This window comes from Andrographis paniculata, unplaced genomic scaffold, assembly GCF_009805555.1.
Source record: "Andrographis paniculata isolate CXL003 unplaced genomic scaffold, ASM980555v1 Contig34END, whole genome shotgun sequence".
NCBI classification, from domain to species: domain Eukaryota; kingdom Viridiplantae; phylum Streptophyta; class Magnoliopsida; order Lamiales; family Acanthaceae; genus Andrographis; species Andrographis paniculata.
In genome coordinates, this window is record NW_026137567.1 from 971384 (window position 1) to 997540 (window position 26157).

The following is a 26157-nucleotide window of genomic DNA, read 5'->3' on the forward strand; positions in this document are numbered from 1 at the left end:
AAAGAATTGCAAAAGTTGGGAAGAATGTTTGCCTCACGCTGAATTTGCATATAATCATACGTTGCATTCTTCGACACACATGTCTCCTTTTGAGGTTGTTTATGGCTTTAATCCTCTAACACCTTTGGATATGTTACCATTGCCTAGCAATGAGTATTTTAATAGTGATGGCAGGAAACGGGCTGAATTTGTGAGGAGATGCATTCAAAGGTTCGGGATAACATTGCAAAATCAAACGTTCGGTATCCTAAAAGTGCTAACAAAGGTCGAAAGCATGTAGTGTTCCATCCAGGCGATTGGGTGTGGTTGCACTTGAGAAAAAGTAGATTTCCCAAGAAACGGAAGTCTAAGCTGAGCCCAAGAGGAGACGGGCCATTCCAAGTTGTGGAACGCATCAATGACAATGCATATCGTATTGAGCTACCGGGTGAGTACCAAGTTCATTGCACATTCAACGTTGCTGACTTAAGTCCTTTTGATGTAGGAGATGAACAGGCTATGAAAATGGGGGACTCAATTTTTCAAGAAGGGGGCGATGACGAGGTCGTCAAAAGCGACGATGAACCTACACTACCACCAGGTCCGATTACTCGAAACCGTGCCAAAAAGTTTCAAACTAATATTATGGCATTAATTCTATACTTGGAAGAGGAGAACATGCATAAAGTTGAAGCATGGAGGCCAATGGGAAGAGCGTTATCAACATTGGAGTGCATCCACCCTTGAAGACCATAATTTATAACACCCATGGGAGTTTCTATTCACATCATTACCCATATCGGATAAGAGGTGTTTTATTTTATTTAATAAAGTGGGTCCCTTCAATCTAATTAATTGGACATCTCTTATTTACTTAATTAGTGGGATATAAATAATATATATTTCTGTCCCACATTGGTTGTAGAGTCTTTTTCCAAGCTAGCCTCCCCTATAAATAAGGCACTTGGGTTCACTTGTTAGACACTTTGAAAATTATATCAATTAAAGTTTCTCTTTATTCCATTATACTGGAATTAGTGTGTGAGCGAGGGTTACCCTTGCATACGCGTATCATTCTCAAATCAGGTGCTTGGGTTGATTCCTTGGGTTCGTGGCTTCCGAAACCGACCGGAGTTTCTAGCCAAATTGTTCGAGTCTCCATTGGTTTAGAGGTGTTGGGTCTAGGCAACGCTTGGGTTCACATCCGATCGATTGACAAATCGGACACCGGTAATATCTTCTTCTTTCTTACTTAGTTTATTTTTAATCTAGTTTTAAGTTTCGATTAATATAGTTTAGTTACTTGGGCTGCGTCATTATTAGTGCCAATTCGATAAAAGTTCTGAATATTTTTCCCCTTCAAGGATGATAACTCAGTCACTACAAAACCCTGAAGATCAGACTTAGGCTGTTCAGCCACCGAAAGAGCCGGGGTACCTTCGGTAGGCACATTGCCTTGTCCAGGGTTAGGACTCGTTCGTTAAACCAAGCCTGCAAATAATAATAATCCCATTACCTCCAACAATAATAGCAACAGACATATTATGCAATATACAAAAATAAGTAGAAAAAATTAACAAATCCGATATTACATTGCTTAACAACAAACCGACTGTGCAGCCTGTCAAATATTTCTTTGCAGACTTAAAATCGCTTATAGACTTCAAGAGATATTGGTGACTTGTAGGTCCCCATGCATAGTCATCAATCGCAGTCAAGTCATCCATATACGGTAACAAAAAAAAGGTACGGAATAATTCGCAGAACAAAATAAAATATTTGCAAAACAAGCAAAATAAAAGGACGGGCAACATCAACAACAGATAAAGGCTCCAACCTCTTCAATAGAGCACCACGCAGCTTCTGCAACACCTCAACATGGGTTACAGAACGTGGCTTGCCCCCAAATATCCGAACAAAGCATTCATTTCCAACTAATGTGTTGTCAATTACGTAGACTCCCTTCGCATGTAGTTCCAACACTACAAAATATTCCTCAACTTCAAATGGTAGCTCAATGTCAGCTCCAATCTTGAACGACATAGAATCCGAACTTAAGTTATTAATGAGGGCAAGAAAGCTGTGCCACAAAACTTCATCTTCGGGCAATCCAAAAAATGTCCGAACGGAGTCATTTTAATGGCTTTGATGTGTTCGTCCAACATCTATTGCTTGAGTTTTTGCACCTCGTTGTGGAAAAACGGTAATACAAAGCAGCTGATTACCAATTTGCATTCCTTCCCCGGTCTGTAAATAAGTACCATCACTTCACATTATCCAAATCTCCAATTTAGTTAAAAGTATATCACAATTTATCAGGAGTACGTAACAATAATTCCGAGTATACAATAGTCCCCTACAGGTATATTCCTTAGCAAATTAGAACAAACGAATGAAACTCGTGGTTTCTAATAACCGCATTTTCCAACCCACAGATATGACTAATTACCGAATAATGAAACAAAAAAACTAAATATGCAACTCCGTGTAACTAACAAAACTATACATCTCCAAATTTAACAAAAATCAAAGATAAAACAATAAAATCACCCAAAATTGGTGCCAAAATAAAACACTGAACCGGCTTTCCTGGCAAAAAATTCGAACAATTTCAAACCCGGTGAACAAACACAACACCGACCACCTAGAACTCCTCATCACCGAACCAACGCATACAAACACGGGACCAAAGCTTTCACTCCAAGCAATCGAATAAACTACGCTATAAGATTCTAAGGTCAAAAAAATCAAAAATCGTAAAAGCTTCAACCAGACACTTACTACTTTGAACTCGTGTAAAGGGATCGCAGAGGGTTGGCTATTCTCCTCACCATTTTGATGGACGGATCCGTTACTGCTTGATCATCGGGAGGTTCATGAGCGTCGATTTGCCTGAATATAGAAGAACTAGGGTTTAAAAGGGGACTGAGTGGAGTTATGAGAGGTTTCCTGCTTCAACTCTTAAACCGTGGGTAGTTTTCTTCCTTTTTTTTAAAAAAAAAAATTACAAAAGAAGTTACGGTATTTAAATGGAAGTGTCTAAGCTTATAATTGGGGTAGAGCGGAAGGTAATATACGTATATATTATAAAATTGGAAGTATTTATTAAATAATCATAAGTACACGTTGCATATACAATGGCGATTGAGTAGAAAATACAAAAATGGAGCTATAACATACCTAATCACTAAAGTAGAGACTTCAGTCCAATTGATTTACATTGGAGAGTGAATTGCAACTACATTTTTAATAATTACGTATGTATATTATTATCCCACAGTAAACAAATTTTAAGAAAAACCTTTTCCCCACTTCGTTTTTATTACTCCATCTGTTCTACATATCATGTTCATATTATTTTTTATGTCCTTCCCACATTCCATGTCACTTTACTTTTTTGAAAGATGATTATATACCTTAATCTCATTTTAAATTTTTTAATTTATTATTTTAATTTTAATTAAACTAATTAATTATCTTAATTTTAATTTATAATTATTTATATTATAGAATAATTATTTTTACTAATATATTCTTAATTATCTATTAATTATACTTATTCATACTTATTCTAAATGTCGTGTTTACGGTAACCAAGACATGCAACGTGGGATTGAGGAAGTAATATTTTGAAAGTGAAACCCACATAAAATAATAATAAAAAAATAAAAAATAAAACATCGACGTGACTAAACGAAATCTAGGGTAAATATGTATATATAGTAGATAGTAGATATATAATATTCAAATATTTGGATATCCCCAAATCAACTCAAATCCAAAATTTCAGGATGAATTTGACGGTAATATCTTATATGTAGATAATTGCACATTTATTACCTATTCCACAGTATTATATATTATCTTCGTCCCACATTCGGTGTCTTGATCACTGAAGAAATGAGAATTTAGAATAAATATAATTAGTAGATAATTAAGAATATATTAGTGAAAATAATTAAGTTATAATATAAATTATTATAGATTAAAATTAAAATAATTAATTAGTTTAATTAAAATTAAAAAAATTCAAATTAAAATTAAAATGGGTAATCATTTTTTAAAAAAAGAAAATGATATGAAATATAGTACGGACAGAAACAAGATAAGTGAGCCAAAGAGAATATTGATTAATGCATACATATATAAAACCATACGGATATATAAATATAATTAATTTATCTAAATAATATTTATACTAAAATTTATTTTTTATTCATATTTAATTAAATAAAATAAATATCATATTAAATACTTTCATGATTATATAATTTATTAAAATAATATAATCGTTCAAAAAAGTAAACGTATTGATAATGTATATGTTCCAAATAATTTCATAATAATACACATGTGAGAGCATAATCTAAACAAATATATTTGAAAAAATATATATATAATACTATTATTTTGCTACATCGCATTAATCATTCTAAGAGAATATATGAACATCCTTAATTTCAGTATAAATTATTTTAGATAAAATATATAATAATAATTTATTGATTCTAATTTCTATAATTTTACAATTTTATACTACAACCGTCCGACTCTAGGGTATTATTTATTTTTTGCGTGTTGATTTTTAAATATTAATTATTATATGAAAATATAGTATAAATCATGGAAAAAAAAGGCAAAAATAATTGTATTAGTGTCTTATCATACTTTGAGTTGGGATTTGAATAGTAAAAATTTTGTAATTGAATAATTGTATGATATGATATAAATAGGTGTTGATCTAATATTTTGAATGTAAAATCAATTTTCAATATAATATAAAAAATGAAAAATAAATTTTTGATTTAATATTTTTTTTAAAAAAAAAATAAAATGAGTAGTATATTTAAAATTCAATCCTCCTAATAAACACACCCTCAACTCCATTCCCACGAGACGAACTGTACGATGAGATGAGACGACAAGAGAAGAGACTACACATTGGATGCGGGCAGCGCATGCACTGATGTCCGCCGCTCATCTTCTTTTCCGGAGCTGTCCATCTACCCATTTCCAACAGCTTTTCAATAGTTCCATTATGTTGTTTATTTTCGAAAAAAAAAAAAAAAGAAAGTACTACCCAAAAAAATTAAATTACTATATTATAATTATAGAAAATTACAATTATTATATATTAAATCAATTCACATCAAAATCTTCCAAATCTAAATCAAAGTTACAAACTTAAAAGAACATGAAAATTCAAACTTATTTTACAAAATTGAAATCTAATTCAAACATAAATCAATATTCCCAAATTAAACTCACTCAAAAAAGAAACACACCGTTGGTAAAACATAAATGGTTAAATTGATACTAATACTTACTCTTTTAAAATAATTTTATATTAGGTTGGTTTGTATTAGAAATGGAATAGAAAGGGCGAGAAATTAGTAATAGGGTAGAGGCCGTGGTTTCATCTCAGCCAGCGGATGACATGTGGCATCAAATCGAAACCCAACTAAAATTTGGTAATGCAATAATAGGAAATAAAGAATAAAAAAAAAAACTAATTGCAACTAACCGAAAAGCAACTTCCCATTCCACTTTCTTCCTTTCTTTCTTTCTTTGTTTCTTTCCCTCTAAAATAATAAGTTGTGTTGTCATTCGACAGACAACAAATATGCATATATGTTTGTTGTATTCATTGCTTTGATGATTAGGAGGATAAGAGGATTGGATCATCAATCAAATTAAATTAAATTAAATTAAGTTCAATCAAATCGAATTAACTATGGATCTTGTGGCGGGCAAGATGGGGTCTTATTGGTTGGGTCAACAAGCCAACAGCCAGCTCAGCTCCGTCAGCAATGATATCAACGTATGTATTCTTTCTTATAATTAATGCTTATTTTGCTTGCTTGCTTGCTTCAATTTTTCGTTATTTTCATATATTATTATTGTATTGTTGTCGCAGATTGAATTTGCCTTTCATTGGTTTTTCCTCTTCATATGTTAAATGTGTGTATTATATTAACATGACATCGATCATTAAAGCTTGCATGCTCTTGCATTAATCCTTTTCGACAGGTCGGATTAGATACCGTTTTACATATTTTCCTAAATATAATCATTCTTATGAGCATTAATTTTCAGGATGTGGGATCGTCATCTCCACTTTAATAATTTTTAATACTTTTAATAAATTATATGTAAAAGAAAAAATAGATCAAAATTTATTATCTATAAAAACCACAAATAGCCAAGACAAACAAAAATCATAGAGTGGAAGTAGGATAACTTAATATGAGGGTACCTTTTAAACAGTAGTTGAATGTAATATTTAGTAAGAAAAAATAACTATGCTAAGAGTTTATAATAATAATAATTAAAAGAAAAAAAAAAAAAAAACCAAACAAACAAAGAGATCATTGCTCTTTTTATTGTTATTATTTATTTATTAATTAGTGTTGGATTGTGTGGGGTTTGTTCACATAATAGCTTTCTTATCAAGACGATTTTTGAATATATATTTTATTTTTTTCATAAAAAATCAATATATTTTATACAATTTTTATACTTCACGTAAAAATAAATACTTTAAACTAAAATAGTAAACAAAGAAACCCAGTCTTAGTTAGTGTTTTAACTATGTCCGAAAAAATAAAAGAGAACATTTCAGTATTTAGCTTGTGATATGCTTTATTTATTTTTTATTTTTAGTCTAATTTGTATTTTTGTAATAGAACAAACAAAGGACAAAGAAAAGATGCAAAAAACCACCGCTGAAATGGATTTGATATATTCACTTGAGAAGAATAATTAATATTAAGAGTATAGATACAATATCAAAGAAAACGTACACATGCCATAGAAAAGGAACAAAAAAAAAAAGCTAATATCAACTCTATATTTAACTAATTAAATCGATCATATTCACACACTTTACATCTTCACAAAGAAGGTTCGAGCAGGTTGAATTTGTCAAATGTTGAAGAAAAATAAGAATATTGGATTAAAAAAATTACAAAATCATCTGAGAGGCCAACTCTTCTAAGTCTACTAGTAGACTTAGGAAACCATAAGGAGTTTGCACTTCTAAAAAAAAAAAAATAAATAAAATTGTCCTGTGGTTATAACGCCTATGTGTGTGCAAATGATACTTGTTTATATCTAGTTAATCAGAAATAGAATATAAATAACAAATAACACACATGATTTTATTATCCTGTTCGGTATAACAACTTACATAAATTCCAATCTAAGAGACATCTAATAAATATATCGCCAGGTGTACAATGAACTTTACGACTCAATAAACATCAACCACCAATTATGGTTTTCAACAATACTCTTTCAATATTTATCCATAAGGAACTAGCAATCAAATCGCAGCTAAAACACTAATGGACTATCAATCCAACTGAGAGTAAATGTATTCATGTGTTGACCTTCCTTTTTGGTTGGAAAACCCATATCTTTCTTATTCATATTAGCTTTAAGTCATCATGAACATTCACTATCTTCTTGAACACAAGGAGTGTGAAAATCAAAAGATAAAGAAAAAAAAAAAAACTACTTTTTACACTATAAACAAACTAATTTTCCACTATATAGATTGTCTCACACATTCCACATACAAAAATATAATCAATTGGCTTTGTGCCTTATTTGATTGTCCATCCTTGAAAAATTAATTGAATTACCACAAACTTGCAACCTCGTTTGATCTTCTTCAGAATGTTCTTCAAGGTATGACTTACCATGACCAAACAAACCTATCAAAAAAAACACAAAAAGGCTCTACAAAATAGGTTCAATATTAGTCTGTTAATTTTCCCTTTTTGTGCCGACTTCGAGTCTCAATACACTACACAATTGATGTAACATATGCCAAAATGAGAAAAAAATAACATTGTAACATTCTCCCTTTTGTTTGACATGGTACAAGTCTACACAAGCGGACAAACATTCATACTCACACACACTTCAAGTAGTGAGTCCAACACTCCATCAATCCGGTTATTACATGTCAAATACTAAGAAGCCTACAAATAAACTTAATAGTGAAATCAAACAACGGTTAAAACCGCACAAGAATCCGCCAAAATATGAAATACTTGGTAGAACAAAGTAACATAGATCAGAGCAGACATAACAAAAATTAATTCCAATAGTACTTTCAATAATAATTCTTTTTTTCCTTTTTCTTTTTCTTTGTTCAATTCTCTCTTCCTAGTTGTTGCTTGTTTCTCATCCTAAATTGCATCGTAGGCTAAGAAGACAGTTTTAAAGGGTGGCTTCATCATTATCCTCAACAATTTTCATTGGTGGGGCATGAGGCAGCAAGCTTAATATGCGGCCAATCTTCCTTTTATGTGCAAGTAGTTGGAGAGGTATAATGGTTTACTCTAGCATAACTGTATACAACATTTCTTGGCATATACAAAATTGCTTAGTAGGGTCACGAAGCGCCTCATCATGAAAATCGTTAGATAGTCTCTGCAGGTTAGATTGAGCCAAGTAGAATCGATGTTAGCAACGTTTTTATTGGCTTCAAACACAACACCATTCGAGTTCATACACATGGTTTTCAAGGCAGGGTAAGCAAGCCTTGTAGCATCAGTCTTAAATATGATAAAAAAATCAAGCATTCTCTTGATAATAAAACATAGCCAAAATTCAAAAAATCCAAATGCTTATTAATAAAAAAATCATCTTACCAAATTTGATGCTCACCGAAGATGCATTAGTTGTTGGGAACATTCAGACCACATATATGGTGCAAATCCTAAAACTTCATCGACATGGCATACATTTTCATGAAAATCCTTTCAAAAGCAATAGCTTCATCGACAGTAAGATACCAAGAAATCTCAAAAGAATGCTCTTGAAGGTATTGGGATGACATGAACTCCTTATCGTTAAGCAGGAATTGTAACATCCAATTGATAACGGCAGGGCTTAGTCCTAGAAATTTTCCTCGAACATACATCTTTTGGTACTAATGGGAGGTATGATCTAATACTTTACCACTTAGACTTGCGTAAAACTCCCTCAAAAGTTTTGGACAGAAACATTGTAAACGTATCACCCAAAATAGTAAATGTTTGTTTTTTTTTTGGGATAGCCAATTAAACCAATCTCATTATAGGTAAAGTGATCGAACCTTACCACCTGAATAAAATTTTTGTTTGTTAGCACTTCATGTTCATAATTTCGGTTCTTCCTTGAAAAATGAATTTGGTCCAGTGCTTGGTCTATATTCAGTGTAGAAGTTCCAGTTATTTCTTTACCTTTCTTCTTCTTCTGAGATTGACCAGCTTTAACGCCCTTCTTCCCTGTTTTTTTAGAAGAATAACTGAAGATAGTGAAAGTTCATAACCGGTACCTTCCTTAATAGTAGTTTGTTGTTCATCAGGGGTGGTCGATATTCCTACATGATCCATAAGTAAATCTTTGTTCTGTTCTCACCATTTTTTATTTCCAGAAGATTGGAATATCTTCAACTTCGAGTCCTAGATGTTCACTTGTCATTTCCACATTTAGTGGAGTTTTCTCTTTTTTTTGGTAACCTCCTCATCATTTCGGTTTTGGCTTTCAACTTCGGATTTTTTATCATCTATGACATGTTCGTAAATTGTTCTATATATTTTGTAGCCTTGTTTATGTCGGGGCTTATTGCACTAGCTGCACTCCCTTTTGCAATTTTAGCAACTTCAACAGTTTTTTTCAATACTAACAATTTGAGCGACGTGTTGCTTAGACGGTTCACCGGTGGTTTTTTCTAGTGATGCAACATTTCTTTCATCAGTTTGAAGAGCAAACACATCCACTATTCCTTCAATTTCTATTTCGGAAATTGGAGGAATTTAACAACTAGAGGTGTAGACTCCTTCTCAACTGCAACAGTTCGTATCTGAGAGCCTCGGTCTATCCCTTCTCTGCAACATTTTAACATTTCTTATTCTCGTTATTGAAAAAACGAATTGTAGGGAGAGAATGTATGGGGTGTATTAATATGGGGATATAAACCCACTAACATATCTTTATAACCACTAAAAATTACGTTGAACACACAATCAATGACTTCTAGATTGTTCTGTTACAACATGCCATGTCAGACTATAGGTATAATGCCTTTTCACTACCCTAGGTGTCTGCCATAAAATAACTTATTTGACTTCTCCATCTAAAAAATCTCACATTTTCTCCTTTCCAATTTTTCACAAAATATATGAAATTTTATCCAAAAATTCAATTTTGGAGAAGGGGTATTTTTGAAAAACTACCACTGAAAACCAGCACTATACTTAGATATCCTCATGTTGTATTGCAAGACTAATTATTTTTGTGTTGTTGATCGCTTATTAATTTAATTAATTGTTTAGATTTTTTTTTTCTCAAAGTAGATTAATTGGAGAGTGAAAAATATAATGGGATAAGAAAAACAAGTAATTGATAAGATTAACTAATAGGTTGATTAAACAAGGGATTTGGGCTAATAAATTGGACTTTATTTTTAACTAACATTTGATAAAACTAATTAACAATGTATGAGAAGTGTTCAACGTTGATAATACATCAAAGTTTGGATGTATTTATAAACCACTCGACTTGTATAGAGGATTCAACATATTTGTCATGTAAAGCTGCATATGTTAGTTTAAAGGAATATTGCGAGAATAAAAAGTACTGTAAAACCGAGTCAAAGATGAATCTTCTTTTTGAAAATTAAATATGTTTCGGTAGTGCTTCCGGTGGCCGACATTCTTATCCAAAGATGAAACAATTTCCATCTCCAATGGGAGTGACACATTTGGAGAGTAAAAACGACGGAGAAACTGAGTTGAAGATGTTGTTGAAAAGCTAGAGGAGATGAGAGTATATTATTGGTGTGTTTGAAAGAATGAGAGGATTCCTCCTTTTATGAGACCACCTACGGTGCAAAACTTGGCCTCGCCAAGCTGAGCATATACCAAACACCAAGCCCCACGGCCTATGATCCACGACCTTTGAGCCTGTGCACATGTACGTGTCATGTCGTTTTCGGTCGGGTCTGGGTTGGCGGGCAGCATGCACACGTATAGCTCACCGGCACTCTCGTGCCCCGACCATTAGTTAAAGTCTTGGGCAAAAGTTATTATGGATTTTGGATAATTTCATTAAATAATTAACTAATGAAAGTCGAAAATTGTCCCACATTGTCTAATTGCATCTTTAATAATATACATATTGTAATAAAAGTGGCAAGAAGTATGGCCACGGGATGAGAGTGCCGATGAGCCACACGTGCACCGTCTACCTACCCAGACCTGACAAGACACGTACTCGTGCACGCGCTCGAGGATCATGGGGCTTTTAAACACACCAATAATATAGGGTGCGTGAGTGTATGCGTGTGTGAAAAAAAATAAAAAAAGGTTGACCATAATGTTATAATCATCCCCCTCATTTACAATACATCAAAGTGAGAAGCTTTTCTCTTCTTTTAAAATCATTTTGTATGTCTAAAGATGTAAATCGCTTTACTTTTGGCAACAAAATATCAACATTGAACGCTTTATCAAATTTATTTTCTCTTGTGAGCAAAAGTATACTTCAACTCAAATTTTGTTGTTTTCTAAGAAGAGTAATTTTATGTTGTTATTATTTTTCTAACATTTTGTATCTACAGTTTGGTTTTTTATGTACCAATGCTAATAATGTCTATCATTAATTTTTTTTTTTTTTTAATACTTAGTCATTATCAACAAGCATTGAAGGAGGAACCAAGTGGTTAGTTAACAAGGTGAAAGGTGTGTTAATTGTTTTCTTTCATATCTTTGTTCTAATGTTCAATAATTAATGCTTCTTCTAGTTTTTTATACAAAAGGTTTATAACCATTAAACATCTACCTACATACCCTTAGTCGCATCACATGCATAGCTACAGGCATGCGTTACACTAAACAATTAAATGCAGAACATGTTTCATCCACTGTCTTTGATAGATAATTAATACTAATTTTCTTGAATAGCTTACTCCAAGCGTGTTACACAGCTGCAAAATAAATGTTAGTTTCTACGTCAAAGAAATATGCAAAATGCAGTAATTTTGGTGAGTAGGGTCATCTCTGCACGGAACAGTAACAATATTGACTATCCGGTTATTTATAATATATATATAATGGGAAAGGGGTTTGATTTATCACACTAAATTTGAGAAAAATAAATTCGCTCAATTAAATAAAATAAACTAAAATACAAGACGATTTATCAAAGATGATTAAATTCTAGCATAGGCATGAATTTTTCGTTCGGGATATAAAATTTGTTCATCGACTAAAAGCCAAGTTCATAGACTAGTTGGATAAATTGGTTATAGTTGATCTATACGAATTCACAACCAACCTTCCCTTACTTTTTCGATAGCTAAGGTACGACCATTAGCTATGTCCCTAATCGAGTGAAAATCCTAGGTACGACCGTTAGTTATTTCCCTAATCGAGTGAGAATACTAGGTACGACTGTTGTTTTACTGACTCGACAATATTAAGGATTAGAAAGACCCAACTCAATTTAACCAAATTCCTATGCGGATCTATTTGAAATTGATTTTAATTCTTTCCTAGAGTATTATTCCTCTAGGTTGATACACCAATTGGAACATTACACAATTACGGGTGCCAATCTCCAATATAAATGTAAAATCTCAAATCAATATGTGCGCAATAATCAATTTAAGATTTCTAAAATTTAAAATCAGAAGAATTAAAAATACCCAACATCGTTGAACACCAAATTGAACCAAAACCAAATATCATAAATTCAATCCCAAATATCAATCCATACCTACGCTAGAAATGAAGTTACTCGCAATCCATGGAAATTGAAAACATAAAACAATTCAAGGAATTCATCATGCCTTCAATTTTAAGAATCGACAACAAACCAATTCTAAAAATGAAGAAAGAAATACCTGGAAGTTATGTCTATCTCTTCTGAAATCTTTGCCTTCTTCTTCCTTTGTGTTTTCTTCTGCTCATTTCAAAATTGGTGTTGGGGGTTTCTTACATGGTTGTGCGTTTCTCTCTCTCTCTCTCAATTTCCCACCACTCTCTTCTTAATTTCTCAAGTCAAGATCCCATTTGCAATTAAATACCAAATAATCTTTATATTTTCAATTTACCCCGGAGAGCCTTTTTGTAAATTTCCACATTTTCCACATTGTACTGCGTGATCACACTCAACGCCTTCGTGCGTTCTATTTTTTCTCTCAAATATGCTCAAAATTTTCTAACTCCACAATGCCTAGTGAACAATAAAAAAATAGACCATTATGAGCATATATACGAAATTCATATCTAAAAATCGCCCTAAATATTTATCTAATATATGCAAATATCAACTCCCCAACACTTATTCCATGTTTGTCCTCAAGCATATATCCAAACGAAGAATTGAGATACTCACTAGCGCAAAAGTCACTTAGCCGTATCATCAACTACGTCAGATTCAAAGCATGCAAGAACCAACTAACCTTACCAAATGCGGAATGTATACAACATAAAGCTCTCACCCTTTGATGTTTAATCTATGTTCACTCAATGCACATGAAGTAAACGACAAATCCCATAGGCTTGTAAGCAAATCAAATCAACTCCACAATTCATCAAGAAATTAACATTCATAATCAAAAGTCTTAATTAGAGGTTGTAATGGGGCCGTGGTTGGGTAGGAAAGAGGATATCAACAGCTAATAGGACCAATTAATTTATCTATCAATTTATCACAACAAAATCAACACTAGTTGCACACACGAATAAACAAGAATCAAGCAATATGCACAAACGATTATCAATGCATGACAAAAACATACTTTCTTTCTTTTTCACGAGTCCTTTTTTTTAGGACTCGGAATACTTTCTTCTTCTTTTTTCAGCCCCTTTTTATTTTATTTTTATATTTTTTAAAGGGGCTAGATAATGAGATACTTTTGGCAAAAATGTGAATATGAATTTATAACTTTGCCACAATATGAATACTTTCAACTACAACTCTGGAATAATACCATGTAATGAAATAAATGCAACTCCAAATAATCTAATGTAATGAATCAAAGAAAAATCCCTCAAATTCTCATAGGTTCAAGTAAGCATTCGGCTTAATTCAATAAAAAGACTTATCATCTTGGGGTTAAATATAAACCAAGAAAAATAGCATAATAATATTAAGCTCAAACTTGGTTCACTAGTAGATAATGCAGGGTTTAGGGTTTAAGGCCAACATGGGTAATTCTAGTGCCTTATCATTTTGAGCATATATGATATATATGTAATGAATTTGCATAAGCATAAGCAAACAACTTCTAGGTAGTCAAATACAACATATGTTCACACAATCTAAGAAAAATTGAGCATATATGAAATATATGTAATGAATTTGCTTAAATAAGGCTCAAAACAACTCACTTAAGGGTTATTTGTCAAAAGGCTAAGCAGACTCATCATATAACTTCATCAAGAAACACGGAAAGATCCTAATGAACTAAGTAAAGCAAAATAACCTCGGCTTGTATAATCAAGAGGACATGCACGGAAGTGCATCAAAATAAAGTGTTATATCGCATCAAAAGTTCTAATCTTCCCTCACACCTAATTGATGCAACGTCCCTATTGCAACAATAAAGATTAAACAAAAAAGATGGAGAAAAGAAACTTCCTTGGAATAGGTGGGGACGATCGGCCCGTTTAGTGCCGACGAATACATGCTCAGTAATTTCTCGATAGGAATCTTGAAGAGCAATGGGAATCTTGGAGGGGACCGGATCCGACACCTGCACTTTGCCCATGGTGCCTATACGAAAATGAATTCAACAAGCAAATTACAATTCCTCAATGAACTCCAAAAGACATTTGCATTAGCAATTATGCCCCAGTGCCAATAACATTCTAAAAACAAGCATTCAAATTGCAATCGACAATCACAATCATCCAAAATATCTCTCACAATCATCTATATGCATCCATTTGGCAATTTTCGGAAAATAGACTCCAAGATAATTGCCCAAGTTCAAATATTCACCATCAACTAATCTTATAAATTATTTAGGCAATAATCGATAGGAGTAATTAAAAGAATGCAATACATATTAGGGGTGAGAACTTCCCCAAAGAATCATAGCAGCGGCAGTTCGCTCGAGAGCGGTTGAAGGCGATGAGAATCGAGTGGTGCAGAGAGGCGACGACTGGGGCGTATTGGAATCGGCTTGGTGGTGAAGAGGGTGGTGGAACCGGCGGAGTGAACCAGCTGGAGCAAACCGGTTGGGGTAGAACGGACGCGCGAACCGGCGTCTATTGGCGGCTCTGAAATGGTGGCTGCACGGAGGCGGAGTGGAGCCGCGGTCGGACTGCTGGGTGCGCGGCTGGCGGTTATGCGAATCGGTGGAGCGGGGTAGAGGTGATGACTGCAGTCGGACCGGCGATCAGGGTGAACCAGCGAGGCGGGTCGAACCGAATTGGCGAATGGCAGTTGTTGTGGTGAAGGAAGGTTCGAACCGGCCTGGAGCGGTGGCTAGATCTGGCAAACTGGCTAGGGTGGCGCTCTGTGAGAGAGGGGGAGAAAATAGGGATTAGGGTTTAATTGGTGTAGTAATAATAATAATAATAATAATAATAATAATAATAATAATAATAATAATAATAATAATAAATTTAATAATTTCCCAAAATAAATCATCTTTTGTGCAACTTTTCATAATATAAGGCTTCATTACGCCTAAGAAAGTTTTACGTTATGATTTCTTTAAAAATTTTCTTTTTCTCATCAATCACAACACACTGCATGCGTGACCATACCTATGAACCGTGTCTATTCTTCCCCATCCAACAATGAACACTATACCTACAACCAAACACCAGAAACAAGCCATGAAACTGACTCATAAACACAACAAAAACTCAAAGCACACAAAATAAATTAATAAACTTGGGTTGCCTCCCAAGAAATGCCTTTTTTATTGTCTTTGGCTCGAAAATAATGGTTTTTAAGCTATTTACGCGGCTCAAAAAGAGCTACGCACTCCACTTCCTTGCTCTGATATCCCTAATATAAAGGCTTAAGACAGTGTCTATTTATAACAAACCGTTTATCAGTGCTTAGACTTTGTATCTCAACTGCATCATACGAAAACACATTAGAAACTACAAATGGACCTATCCAACGAGAACGAAACTTACCCGGAAAAATCTTAAGATGAGAATGATGAAGTAAAACCTTTTGGCCAACCTTAAAATATTTCCTCAAAATATTTGGATCATAAAATTTTTTACTATTTTCTTTGTAAAGCATAGCATTCTCGAAAGCTTTGCTCTGAATCTCCTTCAATTCTTGCAACTGCAATTTCCTCATTTCTCCAACTTTAATACTTTCTACACATTTTGATCAAGGACATCTACACAATACAAAACATGAGGTTCCACGGGATCATTCGATTTATAAAAAATGTTGAAATGAAATTTTACACCTTCAAATTCCATGGTAAGTGTCCATGTTCTAACATAAATTTTTGTGTATGCAATACACATAAAAGGACGCCCAAGTAGAATAGGTGAAGGACTAGGTGAATTTTCATCGTGCATATCCAAAGCATAGAAATCAACAGAGAATATTAACTCATTCACTTGTACAAGAACATCATCAACTACCCCTTCAGGGTAAGCGTTAGCTCTATCGGCTAGGTGAATTATTATCCCCGTTTCCTTCAAAGTCTCAATGTTCAAAGAGTTAAAAATAGACTTAGGCATAAAGTTTATGGCTACACCTAAATCTAGCATAGCTCTTTTGATTTTCATCTTACATACTTGCACGGGACTACAAACATACCTGGATCTCTGCATTTTTGTGGCAATTTCCTTTGAAGCACAACGGACATCGTCTCTCCAGCTAGCACATTTTTGTCCTCTCTCAACTTCTTTTTTTTTTGGTACATAGCTCCTTCAGATATTTCACATAAAGGGGGTCTTGCTTAATTGTGTCAAGCAAAGGAATGCTTAGCTCCACTTTCTTAAACATTTTCATGATCTCCATGTCTTTATCGCTTTTAGCCCGTTTCACTAACTTGTGAGAAAATAGAGCAATATTAGAATTGGATTGAATATGAGGTTTAGAGGTTACCTGATCAGTAGACTTGTTGTCTTCTTGCTCGATCTTCTTCTCAATCTCCTCCTCAGCTTTCTTCTTTTCAGTTCAACCTTTGGACCCTCCAGCTCCTTACCACTTCGCAATATCATTGAATTAACATTTCTCGGATTCATGCGGGTTTGTGCGGGTAGCTTGCCTTTTTCCTTTCTTTCATTTCACGCACCTCTTTCACAACTTGAGACATTAGATCTTCCAAATTTTTAATACTCGTTCTCGTCTCTTGCTAAAATTTCAAAACATTAGAGGCAATTGCTTTAACCATATCGTGCAAGGAGTTACCAGGAATGGAAACTTGGTAGTCCTTTGTGGTTGCTAATTTTTATGTGGTTAGAAACCCGGTGGTTGCTGCTATCCAAAGGATTGCTGATTCTAATTCCCATATCAAAAATTGGGGTGGTCTCGCCATCCCGGATTGTATGTGTTCGAATAGGGTTCATAAGCCCTTCTTGGTGCAAATCTTGCAACATTCACTTCCGCCTCTTCCGTCAATATAGGACAATCATCCGTAGGATGTGCAACACTTGTACAAATTCCACATGGCTTTACTTGAGCGTTCCCTATAACAAATTTTCTCACAAAAGCAGTTAATTCATTCAATTTTTGTTGTATAGGAGAACTTACTTCGACAGCTTCCTTAACTCCTACGACATCCCTTAGCCCTAATTGTTAAGAGTTCATGGTCATGCCATTCAACAAATTCGAAGCTTCTCTTGGAGTCTTTTTCATAAGAGCGCCTCCATTGGCAGTATCGATGATCCTTCTGTCAATAGAAGTTAGTCTTTCATAAAAATATTGGATTAGAAGTTGCTCAGAACTATGATGTTGCGGACATCTAGCAATTAATTTATTGAATCTATCCTAATACTCGTATAAAGACTGCCCTGATGCTTGCTTAATGCCACAGATCTCTTTTCGCAAATATGCAGCTTGGGATGCAGGAAAGAAATTCTCTAAAAACTTGCATTTCATATCTATCCATATGGTCATGCTCCCGGAAGGAAAGTTGAACAACCAATCATTGGCTGCATCTTTCAATGAGAATGGAAAAGCTCGGAGTTTTATCTGGTACTTAGTGACTCTTTGTGGTTTCATACTCGTACACACCACATCGAACTCCTGCAAGTGCTTGTGTGGTTCCTCCCCTGCCAAGCCATGAAAAGACAACAATAAATATGTTAGTCCAGATTTTAACTCAGATGTCGTATTATTGGCTATATCAGGAAAATTAATACACAAAGGATACTGAGTTAAATCAGGAGCAGCTAGCTCCCTTAGAGTTCTCTGTCGTTCCATTTGATCTATCAAAACTTCTTCAACTTCTTTGGCCTCTTCACCCTCGTCGGAACTAGAAGTATCTGCTAGTTCAATAGCTAAGTTAAGTTCCGGCAACTCAACTTCTCTTTCGGCCCTCTTTCGCTCTCTAGCTTATTTCTTCAAACGACGAGCAGTTCTTTCAATTTTCAAATAAAAGACTAATTTATCTGTAAGACCACTTCGGGGCATAAACCATTAAGCAAGAAATAGAGTTAGATAAAAACAACTAAATATCAAATCTTTACACTGATCCCTGGAAACGGCACCAAAATTGCAAGCGTGTCGCACAACTGCAAAATAAGTGTTAGTTCCTACGTCACAGAAGTATGCAGAATGTAGTAGTTTTGGTGAGTAGGGTCGTCTCCGTAGGGAACAATAACAATATTGACTATTCAGTTATTTATAATTATATTATATATATATAATAAGGGGGTTTGATTTATCACACTAAATTTGAGAATAATAAGTTCACTCAATTATATAAAATAAACTGAAATGCAATACGGTTTACCAAAGATGACTAAACTTTAGCATAGACATGAATTTTCTATTCGGGATATAAAATGTGTTCATCGACTAAAAACCAAGTTCATTGACTAGTTGGATAAATTGGTTATAGTTGATCTACACGCGTTCACAACCAACCTTTTCTTAATTTTTCGATAGCTAAGGTACGACAGTTAGCATTTTGCTATGCGGATTTTTTCAAAATTGATTTTAATTCTTTCCTAGAGTATTATTCCTCTAGGTTGCTACAACAATTGGAAGATTACACAATTACATATGCCAATCTCCAATATAGCTGTAAAATTTCAAATCAATATGTGTGCAATAATCAATTTAAGATTTCTAAACTAGAAAATTAGAAGAATTAAATACCCAACATCGATGAACGCCAAATTCAACCAAAAATAAATCTCACATATTCAATCCCAAACATCAATTTATACCTACGCTAGAAATAAAATTACTCGCAATCCATAGAAATTGAAAACATAAAACAATTCAAGGAGTTCATTATGCCTTCAATTTTAAGAATCGACAACAAACCAATTCTAAGAATGAAGAAATAAAATGCCCAGAAGTTCTGTCTACGTTGCGCCTCTGAAATCTTTGCTTCTTTTTCCTTTGTGTTCTCTTCTTCTCATTTCAAAGATTGGTGTCGTGGGTTTCTTACGTAGTTGTGCGTTTCTCTGCTTTCTTCAATTGCCCACCACTTTTTTATTAATTTCTCAAGTCAAGATCCCTTTTGCAATTAAATACCAAATAATCTTTATATTGTCAATTTACCTCGCATAGCCTTTTTGTAAATTTTTATATTTCTCACATTGTGTTGCGTGTTCACACCTAAGGTCTTCGTGCTTTCTGCTTTTTCTTTCAAATATGTCCAAAATTTTTCAACTCCGCAATGCCTAGTGAACAACCAAAAAACACACCATTAAGAGTATACATACGAAATTTACATCAAAAAACCGCCCAAAATATAACAAAATATTTATCCAGTACAACATATATCACTTACTTATAGGGTTAGAGTATATGACAATTTTCTTTTATTCTATATTTATTACTCCCTTCGTCCCACATATTTTGGATTTATTATTGTAGATACGAAAATTTAGGTAAAATATAATTAGTAGGTAATTAAGAAAGGTAATAGTAAAAATAATTATTATTTAGTAAAAATAATTATAGATTAAGATTAAGATAAGTAAATAATTTAATTAAAATTGAGAAAATTATAAAATTTAAAATTTAAAATGTGATTAAAGTGCATAATTATATTTCCAAAAATAGAAATGACAAATTATGTAGAATGGATAAAAATAAAAAATAGGGACAAATTATGTGAGACGGAGAAAATATTATTATTTTTATATGTTGTTGTTTAATGTTCGCGCATGAATGAGCTCATGGACCTTTCTATGTTGGTGGTAGCTATGTGCTTAAAAAAATAATACTCCCTTCGTCCCAGCTAAATTATCTGCGTTATTCTAGAAACAAAAATTTAGGTAACATATAATTAATAAGTAATTAAGAAGTGTATTAGTAAAAATAATTATGATATAATAAAAAATAATTATAAATTAAAATTAAGATATCTAAATAATATAATTAAGATTAAAAAAATTATAAATTATGAATTTTGAAATATGATTGAAATGTATAATTATATTTAAAAAATGAAAAAACAAATTATACTGTAAAGACGAAAATAAAAAATACGAATAATTTATATAGAATGGAGAAAATATAAATTTATAATTACCAGGTACCCTAAAAACTAGCCAAATGATGGCAATAAATAAAGCAATATTTATTTTTAGTAGACCCAACTCACCAACTATAATAATGAAACTGGGCATTTTATATGAAGTTTAATATTTTATGCATAAACTAGTTGAGAAGTACTTCATTTGTTATAGTTAATTTGTCCAATTTAGATTAGGTATGAAATTTTAGGTATTGTATAATTAATAAATAATTAAAAAATGTATTAGTAAAAATAAAATTTAATAAAAATAATTTTAAAATAATTTTAGATTAAATTAAGATGAATAAATAGTTTAATTAAAATAAAAAAATTATAAATTATGAATTTTAAAATGTGATTAAAGTGTATAATTATATTTCCAAAAAATGAAATAACAAATTACATAGAAAGACGGAAATAAAAATAGTAGACAAATTAAATGGGATAGAGGTGTATATTTTTATGCTTCTTTGTTTTTTAAAATTTATTTACTCGTATGCCTTCTCTATTTTTAAAACAGCAGTTTCGATCTTCGAATTAGTTCAATTTTAATTTTTAATTATTATTTTCTTCATAATTTAAACGAATATGTGATTTTCATTCATATATATCATTCTCATTCATTTTTTGAATTAATTTATATTATTTTTTAAAATCACCCATCTGTACAAATTAGTTGCTAATAATTTATCTTAAATTGTTGGCATAATCTTTTATTTTTATTTTTATTTTTATGGATAAGGGCTTGATGTTGAATATGGTAGGCGTATATATATGTTATTGTTAGATATATACAATAAAGAGAGTATTTGCTGTAACGTGAAAAAAAAAAAAAAAAAAAAAAAAAAAAAAAAAAAAAAAATTATATAAAGTTGAAGATGAACAAGGAGAAATTGAATTTTACAGCATAAAATGCTTTAGTGAATATATATTGTAAGAAGAATAAGATTATATATACACATTTGGTTAGGCCAAGAATAAGATTGTATATATGCATTTGGTTAGGTGTAATATAAAATATCGGTGATTGAGTTGGATGTTTAGGTTTGGGTGGATATTGTTTTGTGTTTCGGTTTTTTAAGAATTTTTTTTGACGCGAGAGATAGAGAATTGTGTAAATAATATAAAAATAATAAATGTGTGTAGTATATTAATGTTTTTGAAAAAAAAACAAAGCAACCTGTTTGGATGAAAATATAATTAATCCAAAGTAGGGTGGGTGGGTGAGAATAATTTGGATACAAATAATATAAATTAATTTAAGAATAAAATGGGAATGTGTGTTTGGTTAATAATTACATAAGAAATATATTTCTTAGTTTTTCTAAGAAAACGATAACTAGACACTGAAATTGAACTACATTAATAGATAAATGATTATGCTATGTACCTAATGACTTATGCTAATGATTCATGGATATATATAAGCATGGTCAATACAATGTGGCTTGGTCCGACATACATGTGTGCATGCGGGATAATTACAATTTACCACTCAACCAATCTATTTTTTATTCACAAGAATTCAATTTTGAAAAAATAATCTATGCAAGCCAAAGTTTTATTCTTGGCTACTCTCCGGCTCTAAGGGGTCTCAATTACTTTTTGCGTCATTTTACTTAATCTTAAAAATATTCTTATATTTATATAATTTTTTTTTGCAAAAATGTCATAATAGCAATATTACAAGACACTAGTATTAGTATTTTTGTCATTTTTCAATAATTTGTATTGCATTTTGATATAAGAATTAATATTCAAAGATCGAACACCCAAAAAATAATGAGACCCTTAGAGCCGAGCGAAGGTAATATTTAATTTCTAAGAATGAAAAATTTTGTTCAATATTTTATTTTTCAGATTCTCTCAAATAAGAATTCCAATAGACTTTGATGAAACTATAATAGGGTTCATAGTCTAAGGATAAAGAAGAGAATCAAAATATTTATAAGCATCCACTTGGTATTGCTGTTCAATTTATGGAAATAAAGTCTCAAAAAGTGAAATGAACAATTTATGGATTCAAACAAACTCCTGGAGTATTGAATAGTTTCTTGGAGAAGTACTTGAAAGATAATTTATTTTCTAGGTGCCCAAAGTGATCATCAAATTTTTGGAGAGGTAGAGTAAATGGACATTTGTTGTTTGTTTTTATGTCTACATTGATGGTCATATACATATATATATATATATATATATATATATATTGAAGCAATCATAAGATGAGTGAAGAATTCAAAAGGTTTATAGCCTAAGAGTTTAGAGTGAGTGATATAAGACTAATGTGATTCTAAAAATTGAGTAAAAAATTAACTTAAGAATCTATATTTTTCTAAAAAATTTATACAAAAAAAAGTGTCCAAAACGTTCATTATACTTTATTTTGGAAACTAGACAGCATTCATTCCACGCCATGTTTTTTCTAATGATCAAAGTAAGCATATTAATACTTTGTGACTTTATTCTGGAAAGCATTGAACATAATAAGGTGGAGTTTTAATATGTGGAATAAAAGTTATTAGTTGATACAAGACATTTTAGAGTTTTATGTGAGTGAGAACATTTCTTGTTCCAACAAAGTAGTATTTTGACTGTTATTCTTTCCTCTTTCAATGTTTAGCCTAATGTTTCTTGAAAACTTGACTTGGCATGGCATGCAATCACTTGCTACTAATGGCGCTCATAGGAGGAGCAGGGTGAAGAACTGCTCAGGACCCTAATTAATAGAAGGCCTATATTTTAAATATTATCTATTATTATTATTAAATTTTAAAATTAAATTTTAACTTTTAATTTATATATTTTTTTTCATAATTATCCTATTTAATTTTAAAATTAAATTTTAATTTCTAATTATATATATATATTTATTTTTTTCTAATAGTCTACACTTCTTTAGCTTACACCCTATGGCATTGCCCCAGCAACTCCATCAAATCTGCCTCACATGTTCTCTTATATCTTTCACTCTCCTTCGGTCCTTCTTGCTTTTCGAACTTTAAGACAGACAGTCTTTCATATTTTTTTTCTCAAATTCACATTGTCCAGACGGTCACGTTCAACCTTTTGTCCAATCAACGCCAATTAATAATATTATTAAAAATACATTTTAATCATGTATTTGTAGGATCTATAATTTATTTTCGTTCATGGCCTAAAAAAAATCCGAGACGGCCCTGCTAATGGTCGTCCTTTCATCAATTGCTAATGGTCGTCCTTTCATCAATAAGCTTTGAATATAAATATGTTGCTTGTTTTGTGATAGATTTTTTGGAATTCCTTTTTTCATTTTATTTGTTTATCTAACAATTGTGTGTGTGTTTTTATGGTTAGGAAAAGCGCAGAAGCCATTAACAGAACTCCTCAAGGAGCATGACTTCCCAGTAGGTTTATTTCCTCGGGAGGCCACGGATTATGAATTCAATGAGGAGACAAAGAAGCTTCTTGTCCACATTCCATCGGCCTGCGAAGTAACATACAGGGATCAATCTGTAATGCGCTTCGCAACTACGGTAACCGGAAATTTGGAGAAAGGGAAGCTATCTGATATAGATGGAATAAAGACTAAGTTTATCATATGGCTCAAGGTAAGCATTATTTCTTCTGAAGAAGGCAAGCTCAACTTTTATGTTGGTATAACAAGATCACGAGACAGAAGTGCCTATGAGTTTGTGAGAGATGGAGTAACTGTCGATAAGTTCTAATAGTAATCGCTTTAATTTGTCTGCCTGTCAACTTATTCTTAATTCTACATATGTAAATAATTTCCATCTACCAGACCAAATAAAATTAATTAATTTCATTTTGGTATCAAAATTAAAGTTTATTTAGAGATTTATAGTGTTGTGTTATATTAAAACAAAACAATTCCTGAGCTAATCCATACATATGATCATGCTTGCAACAAAGATTGATGTTCACCGTAAAAATATATATAAATTCTGAAAGTGTGTTCATTTGTTTTTCTTTTCTTTTTTCAAATAACTTTGGATCTAATGTCATTTTTACAGAACATGCAAAATCAATTCTATAAAGGATATTATCTTTAATAGCTATTTACATTAAATATATCAAAACTAAAGATATGAATTTAAAAAATAAAATTAAAAAAATCTTAAAATATTTCATTATTTCATTATTTATACATATTTTATAGTATGACTCATATGCACGGTAAAACTGTTTGGTAAAGATAGATTGGACTTACATTAGAGATCCATTGAAACTTGAAATCCCTATATAAACATATGATGTATATAGGGATTTGGGTGTACAATTAACATACAAAGGTATTGATTATCAAAATAAAAGGTCTATATATATGCCAATACAAAACAGACAAGCAACGCACAGATGACAGATCGCAGACAGGTTTCAGATCACACACAAGCAACAGACAAGCAACGGACAGATGACAGATCCAAGACATACAACAGATCACAGACATGTTTCAGATCGTAAGCAGGCAACAGACAGATAGCAAATATATTTCAGATCGCACGCAGGCAACAGAAAGACAGCGGACATATGACATATAACATCTAGATTTCAGATTGCACGCATGCAACGGATAGATGGCAGATAGCATGATCTAAAAATCACAAAACCTCCGGGTACAATCAAGGTTGAATGTACCCGGAGAAACACGGGTTGGTAGGCTATATAAACGACATGAGAAAAATAGGCTCTGATACCATGTTAGAATTTTGTGGGAAAATAATGAAATTGGCTTATTGATCATTAAAATAAGGGGCTTATATATAGGGAATACAAAAAAGACTCGATAAATGCAAATCTAAGTAATCTTAATCTATGGATAAATCCAAATCTAAATATAAATTTACGAAATCTAAAATATCTCAACACCTATCATATATACAGACATATACATGACCATAATGCAAGTACATGTAGACAGCCTCTAAAAATATCATACGTTAGTTTAAAATAGTTGGTGATCAACAAAGTCTACATCAAAATATTACATCAACGGCTAAATACCCCTACTTGACCAAAAATCTAAGTTATTCATCAATCTGACTGTAACAAATTACATCCCAAACATTCAAATTGGACTAGACAGACCCTCTGTGCCCCTTGCTAAAATTTTTGCAGCAATTTTAGCTCTACAAGCCTTGACATCATCAAATTTGGACGCTTAGCCACCCGTTGGGTAACGGTCTTTATTGTCTAAACCGTAGCTCTCAGCATACATGTATACAATTGGCCCGCAATCGAGACTCTCTCCTTGGCATTTACGGTCTCTTAAGTTTAGTCATATTGTATAGAAAAAAAGTATAGAGAATCTGGAGGTAAGACATTTTTTTTTTTTTCAGGCATGCCATTATTTCAACACAAAAACATGTCTTCATAAGTATATCCAATATAAACACAGGTTTATGGAATAACTACAAATATAAGTAATTTTCTATTTGAGGCATATAAATTAACAATCAAGACACACCAAAGGAAATGAAAGACACTCG

General features: G+C 32.3%; 1 protein-coding gene across 1 annotated transcript; it reads left to right on the forward strand.

Moving 5' to 3' along the window:
- Positions 1-5713: 5713 nt before the first annotated feature.
- LOC127248823 (uncharacterized protein At5g01610-like) lies at positions 5714-24406 on the forward strand. The gene is made up of 3 exons (XM_051271365.1): positions 5714-5800; positions 11663-11717; positions 24005-24406. Exons 1-3 carry the CDS (start codon positions 5714-5716, stop codon positions 24373-24375), a joined length of 513 nt encoding a protein of 170 aa, XP_051127322.1. The 3' UTR covers positions 24376-24406.
- Positions 24407-26157: the final 1751 nt, after the last annotated feature.